Source organism: Scomber japonicus, chromosome 5 (genome assembly GCF_027409825.1).
Source record: "Scomber japonicus isolate fScoJap1 chromosome 5, fScoJap1.pri, whole genome shotgun sequence".
Taxonomy (NCBI): domain Eukaryota; kingdom Metazoa; phylum Chordata; class Actinopteri; order Scombriformes; family Scombridae; genus Scomber; species Scomber japonicus.
Window position 1 is genome coordinate 14952274 of NC_070582.1, and position 15008 is coordinate 14967281.

The 15008-nt window shown below is 38.8% G+C and overlaps 1 protein-coding gene and 1 non-coding gene across 3 annotated transcripts; one reads left to right on the top strand and one right to left on the bottom strand.

Annotated features, from left to right (window-relative positions):
* Window positions 1-618: 618 nt before the first annotated feature.
* Window positions 619-10589, bottom strand: pus7 (pseudouridine synthase 7). Of its 2 annotated transcripts, none has more exons than XM_053318876.1 (17): window positions 10506-10589; window positions 10195-10308; window positions 8655-8957; window positions 8474-8558; window positions 8229-8345; window positions 7995-8139; window positions 7048-7159; window positions 6850-6927; window positions 6528-6656; window positions 5711-5836; window positions 5455-5516; window positions 5203-5360; window positions 4445-4571; window positions 2834-2935; window positions 2454-2583; window positions 2145-2236; window positions 619-1179 (listed from the first exon to the last, which is right to left on the bottom strand). In XM_053318876.1, exons 3-17 carry the CDS (start codon window positions 8945-8947, stop codon window positions 1043-1045), a joined length of 1893 nt encoding a protein of 630 aa, XP_053174851.1. In that variant the 5' UTR covers window positions 8948-8957; window positions 10195-10308; window positions 10506-10589; the 3' UTR covers window positions 619-1042. The 2 variants fall into 2 exon arrangements, with proteins under 2 accessions (XP_053174851.1, XP_053174850.1); XM_053318875.1 differs by having other exon boundaries at window positions 5203-5363.
* Window positions 10590-11632: 1043 nt separating this feature from the next.
* Window positions 11633-11706, top strand: trnat-agu (transfer RNA threonine (anticodon AGU)). Its single transcript has one exon. It is a non-coding gene; the product is annotated as a tRNA-Thr (tRNA).
* The last annotated feature ends 3302 nt before the right edge of the window (window positions 11707-15008 follow it).

A 15008-nucleotide genomic window follows, 5' to 3' on the forward strand; every position in this document is an offset into this window, starting at 1 on the left:
ATTTTTGCAGAAGACCCTTTTATTTATATTTTGAAAAACTGTCAATAAATGTGAACTACATTAAGTTTAATTGAAATTGGATATAATAAATAAAAGTCTTTGTCCCACTACCTCTTTTTGTGACTTTTTAAAAATGTAATCCCTACTTTGGTTGTGCTCTATGTAAAGACAGTGGTATAGCAGGTCATAGATGGTACAAACAGACTGTTTGAAACAGTATAAAAACAGAAATTATCCAAAGCAGACATAGCCCCAGGGTCAACGATATGATTAGTAACTGCATTTAGTTTGAGAGGGAAGCTGTATCCTGCCAACTGGCATATGCCACACTGCCAGATTGTCAGCTCCACAGAGCCTGTTTTGACCAGCAGCAGACTGATAAGAGCCTAAAATACATTTGAGATCCTCCACTGGAAGGACAGATTCCCTCGATGGCCAGAAGAGGGAAGCAGTGTTAATCTAATAGTGTCTAATCCACATAAAACAGCTTCCTATGGAAAGTCTGGGAACACCTCCTAATAGGGACAAACACAAATAGTGGTTCAACTAAATCCCCTGTGAAACACCACCACACTAACTATCATCATGGTTACAACAATAAAGGAGACTGTCAACCTTTCAACATTTTTTAATTTCTCGCTTCAGAGGAATTTTCAATTCACACATTCAGATGAAAGTTAAAAAACAAAAACTCATATTTCTGTACAAACAGTGCATGCTGATCATTGTGTCCAGCAAGGACTGTGAGCAAGCACCTTGAAAGCACAAGGTTTACTTAAATCATTGTCAAAATATGCTTTATCTGTGAAGCACAGAAATATTTTAGAGAAAGTAAAAACATTAAAAAAGGAGAAGCTAAATAATGATAAATTGTTGCCCTTTGTACTTCAAAGAAATTATTTTTAGGTTCACACAGAACCCAGCAGCTCTCTGTCTCACGCAAACATAATACATTTAAGACACTCACAACAGTAAGTAGCCACAGTAGACAGGTGCTTTGCAGCCTGCAGCAGTCCAGCTCAAGTCACAATGTGTTTTAGTCTCAGTTGAACCAGGTGGTATTGAGCTGCGTCTGTTTCTTGATGCTAGTGTCCAACTTGAGGACCTCTCGGATCGCCATGGTAGCATAAGTTGAGGGAGGCAGGGAGAACTCCATCCGCAGAGCCCGATACTTCCCCTCTGTCAGGGGAGAGAGAACAAACTTGTAATTTTATACTTATAAGAGATGACAAATATCCAAAATGAGATACCAACAAAACAATTATCCATGTCTCTCAACACTATACACCTAACGTCCCCCAAATTGACTGCTTTAAGCTTATGTCATATTCATCAATGTGGAAAATCTAGTACAGCCCAGCTACTGCACATCCATGGCTTACTTGAGCGTTAAAAAAGCGGAAAATATCATTTGCAGCACCAAAAGGCTATAGATTCATTTTTTTAATGATTACCTCTGGTGTATGACCAGTGGGGATGAAGCTTATTCTTGGCAGTTCTCGTTGCAAGGGAGACTGATTTACTATAAACTGTAGTGAATACTGTATTTTTGGAGCCAAAAACACAGACTGCTCCTATCAATACTTTTATATGAACAATGACTCAAATGACTTATTTAATTTGAAGTTTCATGTGAAAGGTTTTAATGTAGGTGTAGTGACAAATAGTTCCTCCTAGCTCCAACTTTTTAGCATTTCAGCTAACTGTTTTGGTTCAATGCTCTCATCAGCACAGTTTCCAGATGCAGCAGCCAGATGTTTTCTTCAAAAAAGTAAGGGACACTCCCTGCCCAGTGCCAAACTGCAGACAGACAAAGCTAGAGACTAGCTAGTGAACTCTGTGGAGCATTTATCTGCATTTGTCAGAAGTTGTTGGAGAGTAAAACAAAACCACAGGCAGAGTGAATATCGAACTTAACATTCTTCATGTGTGCAGACACACAATTTCAAATGAATGCTAATGTTACTCTGTGTCAGCTAGGTGTGTAAATAAGCACCTCTTTGCCATATCAACAACCAAGAAAGCCTGTTGTATTGCCCCCAAGCCAAAAAATAATAGTCATCTGAGGAGCAAAATCTGGATGACAAACAATTTAAAGCAATTTGTTATGTATGCCAATGTTCCATCCCCTTGTCCTAACTCACCTTTGTTGAAGACAGGGCCGGGTTTGTTCTCCAGTTTCTCAAAATCAGTATGCACCAGCGAGATCCTGGGGTCATCATACTGAATCACCTCCCTACACAGAAAATAAAGATTTACCACAACGCAACAGTTTATAGAGCAACAGCTGTGAAATGATAGCACAATATTAGAAACAATATACAGCACACAATAAGCCTGAGAATTGTAATGTGGCTGATATTACACCATTAAAGCCTTGGTATGACACAATAATAAGAAATAATACACTAGTGTTTAATTTGCTGTCCAAACAGAGGGCTGAGTAGACTAACCAGTTGACATCACTGGGTCTGATGATGATGCGTCGGTAGGCTCCAGCGAGAGAGTAGTCCCTCACTTTGTGTCTCATGTTGTCGATGTCGAGCCCGTCTGCAGAGAGCATCTCTCCGTAACCTTTACCCACTGACACACAGACACAAACATTATTGTAATGACAAACAATTAAATGCCCAGAACAGCATTTACCTGTTATATTGTATTGTTTTATTTCCAATTCAGATATTTCTATTGTTGTGTGTTTAAGAAAGAGGAATGGGTGTTGTCATTTTCACATACATTAGTGTTACAACCACCCAATGTTAGTTTTCACAGCTATCCTTTCTTGTACTGTGAAAATATACGAACTCTAAATAAAAACAGAGCCATGTCTTACCGTGGTGTGAAGGGTAGATGACGTCGAAGCCTGGCAGCGGCATCACGATGTCGTGGATGGGGCAGTTCTCCGCTTCCTCAGCAGACAGTACGTGTGCTGTTGCTTTATGAACATTAGAAACAACACTTCAGCAAGCATAACTTCCGTCATAACACCATGAGGCTGAAAATGCTATTTGAGTAACAATTTTTAAAAAGGTGGTCACTTTGAAAATTGAAACCCTGTGAAATAAAATGCAATTTTCTGAACCCAATATTTGTCTTAGAGAGACATGAGATAATTTCTTGGTTGGAAAGTTCCTATAGTCTTTTATTACGGAGCCTGTAACGGGACATGAGGAAAAGAAAAAAAAAATTAAATGTTTCTGGTGCGCACAAGATACTTTGGTGTGAGCACGCCAAAGTATCTTGTGCTCACCAGAAAGTATTGCATGCATGCATGGTGTCTGAAAGACCATCCTCTGCATTTCAGTTTGTGTTTCTGTGTGAAAATGACAGTACAGGGGTTAGTTTGGCTATATTTTGACCTCATTATAAAGGACATTGCTGCTTTACTTGCAAGTCGTCACCGTTATGTTGTGTCTGACCCCGACACTAAATGCAACGAGGAGACATTATGCATATATGGGTTCCCAATTAGATCATTTTTTTGTGTATTATTTTATCATTATTAAAGCAAAAGTACTCAATTTATGTCCATCGACATTATAATGAATAGGCTATAGGTTTAATGTTCGTTTGCATCTAGTGTACTGCGTGGACTTCATTACATCTGCTGCACCGCTGTTACCACAATTATGAAATGTTAAGTTTATTGTCTGTCACTGTGATCCTCATAAAAGTTATATTTTACAAATCTACATTATAAACTAACGAAATTCGTAGTACTGCATACTAACACAGGCATGACTCAGAAGAACAAGCTTGGACTTTCTAATCATAGTGCGTAGTGTTAATTGATCGGCTGTGTTGTGTTTTACACACACCTATGCATGTTTTATGAGAGTAAACTGTCTGCCTATGTTTTAGTGAATATATTTCACAAATGTTCTGTGTTTTTTATTTTTAAATAATAATATTTTTTCCTGGTTCCTGTCATTAAATTTCCCGGGAATCGGGAAATGGTTTTTGATTGGATTTCCCAGGAATTCCCTTTCCAAATGCGCACATGGTTACGGACACAACACGCAACGCATGTGTCGGAGGACGCAACCGTGAGCAGTGTAATTATGCTACCTTCGGCTGCTCATGAAGAAAAGTATTTTGTGCTCCCCAGAAAGTATCTCATGCTCACCAGAAATGTTTCTCGTGAGCAAGGGAAACCAACGTTTTTTTTTCTTTTTACCATGTCCCGTTACGGGCTCTGTATTTTATAGATTTTACTTAAATAGTAACAAGATTGTTTTGGTTGCTTTGAATAAAGCCATAAAGAAATTGCTATATAATCTACATTGATTTGGGAATAAGCTCAATGCTTAAAATTTCAGTTTAACATTTTAAGCTTAATGCTTAAAATGTACTGAAGAGATTTATTTTGATTTATTTTACATTATCTCAAGAGAGACATGATCTTGATAACAACATTAGCCAGCAGAAAAAGTGAACTACTAACTTCCTCTGAGCACCAGGTCTCCCTCCACAGCCTTCAGTCCAAAGGCCTCGATTCTGCGGCTCACCATAGTATTCCACACCACACTCTGGTAGCTGTGGATGTACATCAGACGGTTGTTGCGGGGGATCTGGGAAAACAACAAATAATCGTCATGAGAATGAACTTGGGATATAAATAAATTGCTAGTGAATAGTGATTTAAATTTATACGCATACACATATTGACACCTGCCGTGTGCGTAGTACAATAGTCATACTTTTGGTCACCCAGCAGTTTGGTTTAGGGCTGCAACTAACAATGATTTTCATTATCTGAATTCATTATTTAATCTGGTTTTAGTTCGGTCTTTAGAAAGTCAGAAAATGGTGAAAATTATGAATGACGATTTCTCAAAACCCAATATGTGAAGTTTCATGTTTTGTCCTGACCAACAGTTCACAAACTAAAGATATTCAGTCATCATAGAGGACTAAAGAAACTAAAATATTTGCATTTAAGACAATGAAAACAAAGCATGTTAGCAGTTTTTCTTAGAAATGGTTCAAAATGATTAATCTATTAAATTAATTGGTGATTAATTTTCTGTCAATCAACTAATAACTACTTTCTGTCAATCTGTCAATCAACTAATTCATCCATTAATCATTGTAGCTCTAGTTTGGTTATGAGAGCACTTCGACCAACTCTTATTTCTAATTATTTAAGTTGTGTCTCATCTGCCCATATTAAACTAATAGCATTATTAATAGAAAACCAACCAGTCCAAATGCAGTAACGATATTCTTCGTGCCGTACATGGACAGGCCTCGCAGCAGCTGCCCCTCCACACAGCGCTTGTTGGGCAGTTTTTTCAGGGCTGCCTCTGGATCCTGAGTTTTTGCCCATTCCTCCCTGCAGCGGACCAAGAACTCTTTCTCTGCTGCAGAAACCAATAAAAAGAGAAATATTAGAAATGCGACAAAGCCATTTTACAGGTGGAAGAAGAAAAAGTGTCAAAAATAGTTTATTACCCCCAGGACGAGGCTTCAGTATTAAATCCACCACTGCATTCCAGTCATTTTTCAAGATGGCCCTGCCCGACAAAGACATGAATCAACACTTGAGTTTTCCACTGTGCCACAACTTTTGCCATGTGCCATCTTTTATGTTAGACTTTTATTGTTCTGTTTTAACTGTGAAGCACTTTGTAAGTTTGAGGAAAGGTACTACATAAAATAAAATATTATTTTTATGTATTAGTAATTCATATCAGTATCTCCACTTCACCTGCCAACTTGTTGTGTAGGCACAGCTGTGGTGCCAAAGCGCTGCATGCCATAGTAGTTGATGAAGCCCGTCTGCTTTAGGGACGTCATGGCCTGATGGACCTGTTCATCTGTTCCTGAGATGTTTCTGACAAACAAACATGTTAACCAATACATCAATGTGTCATATACTCTTGGAACAAGGTTAAAAGTATTGACAAGATGCCTAAAAATGGAGGCATTATAACCAAAAAAAGACACAAGTGGCATTTGCAAATCTTTACAGAATACCTGTGATCATATAAGAGGGAGCACATGATAGCTAGTAATACATTAAATATAAACATGACAATACAAGTGTACTAACTGAACACTATGACCATGCAAAATATGTATTACACATTTAGAATCAAAGCAATCCAATCTGAGAGACACTGAAGAAACACATCTTTGTGAAGCTTATATTGTTCTATTTCTTTTGTTAGTCTTCTTCATTCAGACTTCAATAATCATATCATTTAGACCCTTCATGATCATATCAAACATGGTTTTGATTAGTTGAATCTCAATCCTGTTATTTGAGCCAGTCGTCAGATTAAACAACAATTCAAGGTGAACTGCATTCTGTTTAAAAATAAAAGTTATCAACTATCATGTCCATATTTGGGTTGTAATTGGTCTTTTTTATCGTGGAGTGCAACTGAAGAATATACCAGCTGCATTATCACCTGTCAGAGACAGCCATTGGTTGATTACTGCACCCAGGTTTTAGGTAGGCAGCATCCACAATGAAGCACATTAATGGAATAATAATAAAAAGTGTGATAACATCTGCTGACCTGATGACCACAGTGAAGTGGTTGCCCTGCAGTTCCCCCAGCTTTAAAGGATGGTTTTTGTAGCAAAAATTTCCCAGCTTCAGGTTGATGAGGCACTTGTTGAGGTGAGACAACCTCTCTGCTGTGATCCTGATCAGACAGAGAATAAGTTTCTTTCATTACTGATCTTGTACAACAACCTGATCCACCAACGAGAAAGAGCAAAAACACCTCCAGCGCTGGCGGCAAAATGCAACTTGTATAGTTTAATCATCCACAGAAAATCTTACAATCAATGCACAATGTATTAATGTAGTTATTAGGTAGAACATTACACACTCACTTGAGCACAGCAATCTCCTGCACAGTGATGGCTCTCTTGTCCTTGGTTCCCATGTAGGAAAACATATTGGGTCTAACCCTAGAAAATATCAGTGGACATAGCATCAAAACCTCAATCACATATCATTGTGCAAAGAGACTCTCTCTTTGATTATCTAATCATATTCTACAAAGCAAATGACAAATGTTTTATTCAGACCTGAGGAACTTTGAAAGCACGTTGATAGCGTCCATGGTGTCCTTGTTCTCCTTGTACAGGACAAAGTGACAGAAACTGCCACGGTTTTTGGGCCAGAAGTGTTTCCTTGGGGCTTTCATGGAGACAGAAAAAAAAATTGTACTGAAATACAGAGTAGGAAAATATGAGGTAATGATCATTGATTCATATTTACAAATATACATATCACTTCAGAGGCATCCCAAGATTCCAGCTATACCTTTACAGATTTTCAACTTCCACACTTTTCTGAGCACGATACAGAAACCAACTTTGAGCCAGTTTTTAAAATCAAGATTATTTTTATCTACAGAATGGAAATATATTTGAACTCTTATTACAGCACCTAACACTGTTTTAACCTCACCCAACTGCCTCTGTGCTTGTGTGGAGAATTATTTCTTACCTGCAGTTGTTCTGACCTCTATCCACCAGAGAAGAGCAAAAGGAGGATAGAATAGTGTTACTAAGAAAGAGATGCTTATATACTGTGGGGCGAGTTGTCAGGGGTGAGATCTGCATGCATGGGCCTACGAGTGGAGTGTGGCATTTAGATGGTTTATGCAACACGAGGTGAAAGTTCTTTTCAAGGCACCAAGGTAGTTCTGCTGTCTTTGAATTTGTTCAGTCTGAACATACCAAGTCATAATCTCAATGAGCATTCAATTGAACAATATGATGAGTCCATAATCAATAAATGCTTTTTCAAATATCTTTAAGACTAAATATATGAGAAAAATCATGCAGGTGTGTTAATCATGCACATGCATAAGAGGGTGCATTGTATTTCATTGCTTTGGGATTGAGCTATGATTACATGCATAGCAACAGATGAAAAAACAACAAAACAAGACATGCATTAAATCCTTACACTGACCATTAAATTAATTATGATGTTTAGTATGTGGTTCTTTCTCCTCTCCAAATACCTGCTAAAGCTTTCTTCCCAGCAGCGTGATAGGCTATTATGAACTTGCGACCTTCTTTGTCCTCTGTCTTTGTTTCCAGACCAGGAAACTGAGTTTTGATGGCTTTGTGGAACAGCGTCCGCTTCTCTTTTGAATCATCCACCACCTTCAATGCAAAGAAAAGAGAAGATAATAACTCTGACTGTCAGATATAAGAGAATTTGAAATATTAGTTAACCTATCCAGTAGACTCACCTCAATGGAGACATTGCCCTCTTTATTCTTGAAGAGCTGCAGTTCCCCGAGTTCCTTTTTCTGCTCTTCAGTCAGCAAATCAGATTCTTGCACCTCATCTTGAGCTTCTGCAACTTCCTAACACAAAACAAACAGACAAACATATTAAGAAGTAATAAAGTCAACTTTTAGGAGTAGCCATGTGAAAAAGTACAAATAGTAAAGAGATGTTTAGTTGAATAACTGAATTTAATCCAATATCTTACCTGGACTTCTGCAGGAATAGAGAGGTCATCTAAATGCAATATCTTTCCTTGTTTGCTGATTTCATTCACCACAAAGTCTGAATACCTATGCATAAGCACAAACCAAAGAAACGATTTATTACACAAACAAACTCAATGATTTGAGACAAAATGTGGAAGTCTATTTCTCTGGAGGACAAACCTTTCCTTCAGGATTCCTGAGAAGCCCTCATGATCACTGACATACTTCAGGATGCCCACATCCAGCTCGGTGAGGCCATGCTTCATCATATCAGCAAAAGTCTCACCATCCTCCTCTCCATTATTTTCTTCAACCTCTAACTCCTCCTCATCTTCTCGCTGGGCAGTACCTCCATTCCCATGATCACTCTCAACTCTGGGCCTCTTTGACAGAGCATCTTCCTCCTCATCCTGTGGACAACCTCTCTTTTCTCTGATCTGGACAGGCACAGGCTTGGGCTCTGATTCGGCCATTGCAACCAAGCTGTGAGACAGTGAAGGTAACATTTTAGGGACACAATTTAAAGTTTCATTTTCACTCCTACGGTAAAATAAGTTGTATCATGTCTTCTGTGGCCTTTACAAGTCGGAGACAACAATGCTGATGATACCATTAGGGTTATTTTAAGGGCATTTTTGTCTTTATCAGTTCAAAACAGTAGAGAGCTAACAAGAAGTAAGTTAATAGAGGCTGCGTTCAGACCAACTGTTGTTTTAACACAGGTCAGTTTTTGGACTGAACGCCTGCGAAGGGAATGACTTACAACAAAGCTGTACTTGAAGCAGCGATCACGACATCGCTTTTATACAGTAAGCATCTCCTGTGTTGCAGTTTGGGGGAATGATGAAAGATGTGGGCACTTACTATGCTATTCTGCTTGAGCCCCTGAATATCTCTAAATCAGACCAGACTGCAGCTACTATTCCCAACTTGTGCTTGCCAAGGTTCAAACGTGGATACCTTTTTAATTAAGTTATGTGGTACAACAAACGTTAATAAATTACCTTTGAGAAATTTTAGCTTAAGGAAAACTTGGAAGTGCAGGCCATCACAGTTACTATGCTTGTGTAATTGCTGGTATTTTATTACATTATTACTTACTAGAGCCAAGCCATAAGTCAAATTTCACTGACTTCATTGTTGAGATCTGCTGTGTTGCTGTCCAATTGACAGTAAAACCTCTTGAATTACCTAATCACACGGGCTCCTGCATCTTTGCCATTTATACATCAAGGAGGACAATGAAAATAAGTTTCGACCTCATCATTTCACACCTGACATCTATGTTGTTCTATGTCATTTAATGTCATAATTTGCATAAGCTAAACTAAACTGAACAAAACTAGGGCCTAATTGTAAGAATTGTAATAATAATATCAGCTGAGTCAATTCTGACTTTTTTTCATATCTGTTGTCTTTGTGGAAGTGAACTGCTCGATCACTATGGCTCCACACTTTAAATCTAATGACAAACCCTTATAAGTTAATAACATGAGCCAGGAATGAAATTTGGTAAGGTGCACCGGTCTATATACATACTGTATCACAATACATTCCCACTGACACATTTAACTGATGCTGTATTTGAAGTTGATGCAGCAGGAGTATATATTATGGTACATACTACAGCTGATTCAAAACAGGCAACAGTAATGATGCAGCATGACTGAACTGAGCTGAACCAACATTAATGGCCTATAAGGCGATGCTACTGTATTACCGCTTGTGAGGCCGAGGAAGCACGAAACAGGTGTGGATTTGGGAAACTCGTCTTGTCTCCCAGCTGCCAAACACTTGCAGAGACTTCTTTATGGGCCAGAGTTTGACGCAGGCACTGAAAAAGGGCATAAAATCATTTTGCTTACACTCAAAAGTTAGCAAACCTGCTGCTAGCGCATTCGCAGTGTCATCAATAAGCTAACATCGCCGGCTAAGGTTGACGTTGCTAACAGCAAAGCTAAGCAGAAAAACTCACTGTTAATATTACAACACGCACTTTCATTTCCATCCAAAAGTTTCACTTTAACCTACCTGCGTCTGGTGAGATTCACAAGTGTGGTGACAACATTGAACGCCAGATTACCTCCACACGTGTGTGTCCGTGCGTGTTTGTGTATGTGTAACCACTTTTCCTAGGATAGCGAAGTCAAAATCCGCCCTAACTCGTTATCTGCGTTAGTTGGATTGGTTTGTTTTAGACATGAGGCGTGAGATTGGCCAATCAGAAGCAGAATAAGGCGGGCCATGACTTCGCCGTCCTAGAAAAAGAAGTAAATCAACCGGAAACACATCCTACCCTAAAACCCTCCCACTAAAAACGTCTGGTTGAGGTCTTGTGTCAATCATGGGGATTGACTGATTTAAAGTATCTGTCTTAAAATGTATCAACAATTTAATGCTAAAAACGAACGTGGAAAAGTCGGCGTTAACCTTCGTACGTCTTTCTGCAATATTGCTGTTACCATAGCAACTCGCCCTCGATATACGAGACGACTTTTGGGTAAGTGGTAATTGTACGAAAGAATAAATAAATAAAAAATAAAAAAATACAATAGGCCTACATCAAATTACAGGGTTGGGGGGAGAGGTATTCAAAAAATTGGTCATTAGAGTAAACTTAAAGCAGAGTCAAATATAATTTTGGTGTTTTTGTTTGTAGTTCTCCACTTTATTGAGTACAGGACTGCACAAGAGGTAGCCTACAGTTTTGGGAACAATGTGCCAGTAGGGGGATTCACAAACAGTACATAAGAAAAAGAAAGGAATAAATACCACATAAATAAAACGACAGAATAAAAACATTAAAACAAAACATTCTAATTTTTATTGTTAATGTAAGATTTCACCGTCTGGCTCACATTTCAAGCTCACATTCTTTCATATGTTTTTTTGCTAGCAAACATACTTACCTAAAATAATTATAAGACTGATATAGTATGCTTTCTTCTCATTCCCTCGGTTGTAACTTACCTAAAAATTAACTACACAATAAAGCAAAATCAGCCATACATGTAATATTAATTAGCTTATAAACCTCTTGCCAGTATTTTAGTAGTCGGACGTACATAATGACGCATTTACGTGAGTTATCGGCTAATATTACTAGACCATTCGCAAGTATGACGCTACTGACCAATAATAACCGCGGGCTCTTCAGCGGCGCCGTGGCTTAGTTGGTTAAAGCGCCTGTCTAGTAAACAGGAGATCCTGGGTTCGAATCCCAGCGGTGCCTTTTCATTAGGAAGAGGACAAATACATGATATACAGACACTGGTTAAGTTCTGCAGTTCAGGATGCTAATTAAAAGCAGATTTGACCTATAGAATAATATATGTAGGACAATGCTGTCAAAAGTAGCTGAAATAATGCAAACAACAAACTGGATATTGTGTGCTGTTTCTCCCATCAGACTCATTTATTGGTTATCTCTTGTGCTTCTTTTTTGTTAGAAGTTTGTTGGCACAGTAATTAACAGTTTCCTTTGCCATATTTGATTTTTTAAATCTGAACTAATGCACCAGCACAACTAATGTTTTACTTTCAAAACACCACTTTCATATCATAAAATCATATTTTAATGTCTTTTAATCCTCCATTTTGCAGATATCCCACTTTACCCAATTGAGTTGTTCCACTTTACATTGTATTTTCAGTGAGATTTTAATAGCCTAATGGTGAGCCTGAGTGATTAAAAATGGTATGATATACTGTATATTATTCAATATCTACCATGAGATTGCCTTTCTCATGGTAAATTCAATCTGTCTGGAAAATGTATGCATGTTTAACTTGAAAAACACCAAAATCTTTCAGAAACCCATTTGAAATCCTATGCTGCAATGTCACATTTGTCCAATTGACACAGGAAATAATACATTTCAGCTTTTCTTGGTGCAGGTGGTTATGTGCATATAGACTCTGTACAGCAACATATAAGATAAAACAAATTAAGATAAGACTTTATTGTCTCTGAAGGATATTTGCCTTGGATACACAATACTGCTGCTGTAGCTACAGTACCAAATAATTAAACAATATTTAATACACATCATAGACTATATCTTATAATAGGCTTACTGTTACTGGTATATTCAGAGTTGAATGGGAGCACAGTATGTCCCCAAACAAAAAACCTGTGCAAAACCCCTCTTTCCACAACTGCTATTAATTGAAAATACTGAGATAGACGGATGGTAAAAACCACGTTGTTACACTGAGTCAAACCATATTTCATGGTTATGTAATCTTTACAAACACGAGCATAAAGTATCAACCGAAGGTGACAAAGCCTTGTGTCATGCCTCTTCTTCCTTTTGTAGCCCTAATATGAGCATTAAAGGGTTGGGGATTATAATTAAGTGACAAATTTGTGTTTACCTCATCACTCAGACTGTGTTCAGGCTTTTGAAAGGAGCTTTTTTTGTGATCTGAAGAAACAGAAACATTTTTTAGTCCAATTATAAGAGCAGGGTATGTATGGGCGTAAAGGAGTAATGTTTCACGCTAACCAAGAGTAACTGGGCTGTTTTGTGCCACAGAAGATAAAAGATGACACAAGAATAATGTCTAAATCCAATTGAGGCCATGCAGCATCAGAATATAAATTGCAAAACTAATAAATCTGGCTGAAATATGATAAAGCAGCAAGTTGGATGTAGACGGTGATAAAAAACACAGCTAACTCAGTTAATAGTATAGAAGCAGCACCCTGGGCTTGTAACCAAGCTCACTTTTTACTGATACTATATAATATTCACTGCATCAGTTTTGTTCCTTTGTTGCCTTATCCTGATATAGTACATACTTTATCAATATAGTTTGTTTTTAAATGGCCTTAGGAGTACTTCTTTTCATCATGATTGAGTTGATTTGACTCTCATAACATACAAGAGTGAATCCTGTGACTTAATCTATAAACAACAAGAAGAAATGCAATGTTCGAAGAAGTATCCAGGAGGAAAATATCTCTTATTAGATTAAAAGTCACTTATTCAAAATGTTGTGCTGTATTATCAGAAAAAAATATAGCCTAGTTATATGCAGAATTACCCCATTTAGAGTGTCCTTGAGTTCAATATAGCCTGTATGGTCAGTTTATTACATGTCACATGCTGGGAAGTGGGCTAAAAAATCCTAAAATGTAAATGAAATTCAGTGTCACCTGTATTTATCAAATGCTTTCTACATTATTACTTTTTAAATGTCAATTCTGCAATACAAAATAAAAACAAGTAACACACGTTTAGTTCAACATATAGGTACAGTGTGTATAAGGCTATGTGTAAAGGCATTTTAGGGTTTTTACAGTTTTTTAAAATCTGTTTTAACTCTTCCACTAGAGACAAGCGGACTCGGAAGAAGAAGAAGAGGCAGCTCCCTTAATAAAGTACAAAGTAGTGCTTCACGGTAGACAAGTGTCAGTCTCAGAGAGCACGCGACTCTCTCTACAAACGACAGAGGGAGCGCGTCATCCGAAGAGAAGTTAGTGTTGATGTGTGTGTGTGGTTTCGTGGTTTTGTGTGTGTTTGTGTAAGAGAGAGAGAGAGAGAGAGAGGGAGAGAGTGAGAGAGAGAGAGCGCTGCTACAGCCGAGCTGCCTGACCGCTCCTGCTGAGGGGAAGAGGAGGAAACATGAGCTCCAGGAAAGGTGCGTATTCCTCAGCCTCTAACTTGGCTATGTTACCCCACTTCTGGTTGTCTTTAACATGATAGGTGGCGGAAGTTACGCGACCATACAGCCTACCAGGGCATGCTAAACGACGCTAATGACTAGTGCCAGCCAGCTTTAGAGCCTTACGATGTGTGTTTGTTCTCTCTCCCCGTCCCTCCTACACCCGTCCCCGGATTCGGACGTCGGTCATGCCCGTGGTTAACCTCGCCCCGGCAGTGATGGCCATCCAGGCCAGAAAGAGGAGGCCGAAAGGAAAGAAAGACAAAACCGGTCACCATCGGAGGTAAGCGGGGCGGCGGCGTGTTTGTTTGCGTTGGTCTGGTTTGTTGACAGCGGTCCCTCTCTGTATGACGCCGGCGCTGCTGCCGGTGCGTCGGCGGTATAGACTGTGCGCACATATGGCAAAAGGCGTGCATCTCCATCCCATTCACAGTCTACTGTGGAGTACTGGAAGAGTTGCCATTTACGTTAAAGGACTCAGACTGGGTGTCTTGGGGATGAGGTTCCCACAGGTCCCCACTTGACTCGCCGTCGGCTGTTTCTAGCAACATTTACAACCACGACGCTTTACAGCTCTTTAGATTTGTGCCTTATTTTACCTCCCTTATATTCCAGTGCTGATGGCCTTTTGATTGATTTTTTGTGAGCTGGGGGTTGCAAAAAGGAGGTCTGACAGATGTGACAGCTCATTTCCTTGCCCTCTTGGAATAGTGATGGCAGCCCTAGAGGGATAAGAAATAAAACACCTCCCTTTATCCCTTTATCGCCTGCTCTATTCGTGCATTTTTCACTTGGTGTTTTCATTATGTAACTTTTATTGAATCTGTCTGTATTGCTTCCTGGTGTATGTGTGGCTCTGTAGGG

Excerpts from the sequence above, each read along its gene's own strand:
- pus7 (XM_053318875.1), bottom strand. The coding sequence starts at position 8,947 with ATGGCCGAATCAGAGCCCAAGCCTGTGCCTGTCCAGATCAGAGAAAAG. Across the intron at positions 7,160-7,994 it reads TGGGAAGAAAGCTTTAGCAG|CCCCAAGGAAACACTTCTGG; the intron begins GTATTTGGAGAG and ends TCTCCATGAAAG. Across the intron at positions 5,364-5,454 it reads ACTGAAGCCTCGTCCTGGGG|CAGAGAAAGAGTTCTTGGTC; the intron begins GTAATAAACTAT and ends TGGTTTCTGCAG.